This window comes from Octopus bimaculoides, chromosome 23 (assembly GCF_001194135.2).
Source record: "Octopus bimaculoides isolate UCB-OBI-ISO-001 chromosome 23, ASM119413v2, whole genome shotgun sequence".
NCBI lineage: Eukaryota > Metazoa > Mollusca > Cephalopoda > Octopoda > Octopodidae > Octopus > Octopus bimaculoides.
The window spans coordinates 22,074,906-22,079,885 of record NC_069003.1 but is presented as its reverse complement, the minus strand read 5'-3'; the positions used below and the strand labels follow the sequence as shown (position 1 = coordinate 22,079,885).

Genomic DNA, 4,980 nt, shown 5'->3' with positions numbered 1-4,980 from the left:
GATACTCTATCAATCTGGGAATATGAGTGTTCAGTTTTTGCTGAAAAACTTGCACAAATAATTTGCTTCTTGTGATCAAATGCATGTTGGATTAACTTGTATGAGCTGAGTATCTGTCTTTTGTGGTTACAAGAGGTTCAAGGATGGTAGAGAGCAGGTGAGAGGTGTGGGAGTGAGAGGGATGTCAGAACATCAGAGCTGGTTGGAGGAAATTCACATTTTTCTGGATGAAGACTGTCATATGTCCATAAAGACAATAAGCATACAGTTTGGAGTTGGATGGTCATTTTTTTTTTTTTTTTGCCAATTAACCACATGTACTATATACTCATTCTTCACTTCAGTTATATTGTCATTATTCCTATTTTAGTGTCCTGTTTCTGCACTATCCCTTTCTGCTATAGACGATGTTCCTAAACTTACAGTTAACCTGTGGGTTCATCCTACATACTATACAGTTTTTATCCATACATTAAAGCCTTTCAGATGCATTTGAAGGGCCTTCCTCCATCAAAATTCCATGTTATGTTTCAAACACTAACTTAATAGTAACAACAAAGTTATATGACTAAATTCTTCCTTACTTGCAAAATTACCTGACTTAACTGCACTGTATGTCAACAGAAACCATCATCATCTTTTGGTGTCCATTTTCCATGCTAGCATTGGTTAGATGGTTTGACTGGAATTGGTAAACCAGAGCACTGCACCAAGCTCCAGTCTGTTTTGACTTGGTTTCTACAGCTGGAGGTCTTCCCTAATGCCAACCATTCCACAGATTGTGCTGGATGCCTTTTGCATATCACTGGCATGAGTGCCTTTTCTGTGTCACCAGAATGGGTGCCTTTTACATATCACCAGCACAGGTGTCTTTTACGTGTCACTGGCACCAAAAGGGATAATAATTGATTTCTTTAATTCAGTTTATATTCAAATATATACTAACATGCAAATTTTCTTTCCATCTTTCTTGTTCTAGGCATTTCCAGGTCTACGGACATTTTGCCTTTACAACTGCATTGGAATCCTGTGCATCTATATAATGCAAATTACATTCTTTGCAAGTTGCATGTCTATTGATTTACGGCGAGTTTTAGACAACCGAGATGGGTTGTTCTGCTGCTACAAACACACTGACTACACACCAAATAAATGCAGTGAGAAGGAAGTACTGAAAATAATTTTCTACAAAGGTGCAAAGAGATATCTTAGTAAAAAACCTGTTAAGGTAAGTGTATCTTTTATTTTATCTTTTATTTTATCTTTTATTTGTTTCAGTCATTGGACTGTAGTGAAGGTGCATGGCTCAGTGGTTAGAGTGTTGAGCTTATGATCGTGAGGTTGTGAGTTCGAATGCCGGACCGGGCTGTGTGTTGTGTTCTTGAGCAAGACACTTTATTTCACGTTGCTCCAGTTCACTCAGATGTAGAAATGAGTTGCGACGTCACAGGTGCCAAGCTGTATCGGCCCCTTTGCCTTTCCCTTTGATAACATCAGTGGTGTGAAGAGGGGAGGCCGGTATGCATGGGCGACTGCTGGTCTTCCATAAACAACCTTGCCTGGACTTGTGCTTGGGAGGGTGACTTTCTAGGTGCAATCCCATGGTCAGTCATGACCGAAAGGGGTCTCAGCATTGGACTGTGACCATTTTGGGACATCACCTTAAAGAGTTTGTCAGTTTTGGCATGGTTTCTACATCTCAATGCCCTTCCTAACGCCAGCCACTTTACAGAGTGTGCTGGGTGCTTTTTACATGCCACTGACATTGGTGCCTTTACATGGCACCAGCATGAGTGCATTTTATGTGGCACTGGCACCTGCAAGACAAAGACAGCTGGGAGAGTGAATGAGGGGCATGGCCATAAAGGGCATACTTGTATGTATGTATGGTCGTGATTTTACTTAGCTTGACATGTCTTCTCAAGTACAGCAAATTGCCACAAGTCTCAGTCCCTTGTCATCTCATCATCATTTAATGTCTGTCTTCCATGCTAGCATGGGTTGGATGGTTTGACAAGATCCAGCAAACTGTGGGACTGCTTTGACGTCCATCCAAGTTTTTAGCATGGTTTCTACAGCTGGATGCCACTCTAAATGTCATCTCCTTTACATAATGTGCAATCTATTCTGTGCTTTTTTTCTGACACCAGCACTAGTGAGGTTGCCAAGTAACTTGCAAAACAAAGAAAATACCCTTACTGAGTAGGGTTGTAGTAGAGAGGGAGGGTGAGAGGATAAAGTATGATAGAGGGACAGCTGTGTATATGATGGACTTCCGCATAATTTTCATTTACCAAATTCACCTGTTGTTCTTGCTGCTTTTTTTAAACACACCTATAATCAAAGGCATTCTAACTGTGACCATCTTGTCTTTTAAGATGTGGGACTACATCTATGTATGCTCTTATATGTGTGCATCTTCTATGAAAACATTTGGTCATGGGGAAATGTTACCTTGCTTGGAAACAGGTGAGTATTAGTGACAGGAAGCATATCAAGACATACTAAGTCTGCCTCGATAGATTCTGTCCAACCTTTTCAAGCATGGAAAAGTGGGTGTTAAAGCATTGATGATGATTTACATATATCATCACCATTTATATATCATCACCATTTATCCCCACATAAACATGGATGTTCTGTTAGAACAGACTATACTGTGGTCGATATCATGAGAGAAACTCTCATATTGGCTTTTGGTGCAAAATACATTCTTGTTTATGTTACTCACGAGGAGATAAATCCCTGCAACCTCCAGCACTGAGACCACCAGATCATGTGATTTCGACTTTCCTTAGTCTTATCAATGATGGATGCTCAACTGCTAGAGACAGCAGCGACTCACTTCCCTGCCAGTGACATATAGATTGACAGTGCCAGAACAGGCGCTGGTCTTGTGATCAGCCAGTGAGCTCATTCAAAAATATATATATTAGCTACAGAGGTGGTATTAATACCATAAGGTAATATTTATCCTGACTTAAATGTGGTTGTTTTGTTAGGACAAACTATACTGTGGTAGATGCCATGAGATAAATCCCAGCCACCTCCTGCACTGAGACCATCAGATCACATGATTTTGACCTTCCTTGGTCTTGTCAATGATGGACTCTCTGCCTCTGTCACTAATATATACATCACCATCATTATTTTAGCATCCACTTTTCTATGCTTGCATGTGTCAGATGTAATTCATTGAAGCAGATTTCTTTTTTATGGCCAGATGCCTTTCCTGTCACCAACCTTAGCCACTTTCCAAGCTAGGTAACATTTCTTCATGGTTTTCATCGAAGACTGGAAACCAAGAACATTACTTGTATGAGAATGCTTGTTTATTGCCATTACATGATGTGAAGACAAGGGTACACACACACGCGCGCGCGCACACACACACACACGTGTATGCATATGACAAGTTTCTTTTAGTTTCTCTCTACCAAATTCAGTCAAAGCTTTTGTCAGTCTGGAGCTATAGTATAAGACACCCAAGGTGCCAGACAGTGGGACTGAATCTGAGGTCACATAGTTGGAAGCATGCTTCTTAACCACACAGCCATGCCCGTGCTTATTATATGCACATATGTGTGTGTGTCTTTTGTGTTTCTGTATTGATTCTCTATATCTTTTCTCCACCCATTTGTATTTTAGATTTTTGTTATTATTTTGACATTTCTGATACTGGCCATCTGCGCTTGGAGCCTATCGCAACTTGAGACAGACACCAACTGGCAACGCGTCATGTATGCGACTAATGCTCCATACTATCGTTACTTTCTGAAGGATGAAAAATATTTCTCAACAAATAAAGTTGATGTTTACTGTAGTAAGTCACTTTTCATTATTTTATTTAATTTTAAAGTCCTTTGCTGGCCCAACATTGCTCCTTTTGTGTTCAGCCCTGGTCAAGCTGGAAATGTTGGGATTTTTTTATGTATCTCTTTGCAGTCAAAGGAGAGGACAATACTTGTAGAAAGTTAATTTAGATCACTTCAATGTTTTTATTACCTGCTGAAGTTCCATTATGAAGTGCTGGTCTCTCAAAGTGGATGAAACTCATGGAAGAGGAAAATCCAACAAGACATGGGATGAGGTACTAAAGGACAACCTCAGGATGCTGAATCTTTCAGGATGAGATGACAAAGGACTGAGATACCTGGTGCCTTGTTGTATTCAAGAAGACCCGTCCTCTACAGCAGAAGTGTTAAGGCCACTCCTCCTGATGAAGAGGATTGGCCTACAAGAGTCCTGTACTAGTACCACATGAAAAGCACTCACATCAGTGCCATGTAAAAGCACTTATGCTGGTGCCATGTTAAAAGTACCCAGTACACACTTTAAAGTGGTTAGCATTAGAAAGGGCATCCTGCTTTAGAAACTATACCTAATCAGACTGGAACCTGGTGCAGCCGTCTAGCTTTACCAACTCTGGTCAAACTGTCCAACCCATGCCAGCATGGAAACATACGTTAAAGGATAATGATGATGATCCTGCTCAAATATACTGCCTTTGTTTCTATAATTTTGAAAATAATGAAGAATTTAGTAAAATATTTTTGTCATTAGAGGGTGGAACATGAATTAACATGAAATTTTGATGGAAGATTTAATTTACATCTTCAACCCAGGAAGTCTGTATCTAGAACTAGAAGCAGCCTTAGGTGGGTTGGTATCAAAGGAGTTCAAAAAAATAAGTTCTTTGGGCATGGTTATTATATGTATATATATATATGGAGGCGCAATGGCCCAGTGGTTAGGGCAGCGGACTTGTGGTCATAGGATCACGGTTTCAATTCCCAGACCGGGCGTTGTGAGTGTTTATTGAGCGAAAACACCTAAAGCTCCACGAGGCTCCGGCAGGGGATGGTGGCGAACCCTGCTGTACTCTTCCACCACAACTTTCTCTCACTCTTACTTCCTGTTTCTGTTGTGCCTGTAATTCAAAGGGTCAGCCTTGTCACTCTCTGTGTCACGCTGAATATC

At 40.6% G+C, this 4,980-nt stretch overlaps 1 protein-coding gene across 1 annotated transcript in view; it reads left to right on the top strand.

Moving 5' to 3' along the window:
- Positions 1–4,980, top strand: part of LOC106877256 (patched domain-containing protein 3-like) — a 47,870-nt gene that overhangs the window by 23,956 nt on the left and 18,934 nt on the right. The window contains 2 exon segments of the mRNA XM_052975938.1: positions 980–1,228; positions 3,649–3,823. Coding sequence (XP_052831898.1) covers positions 980–1,228; positions 3,649–3,823 — 424 coding nt within the window.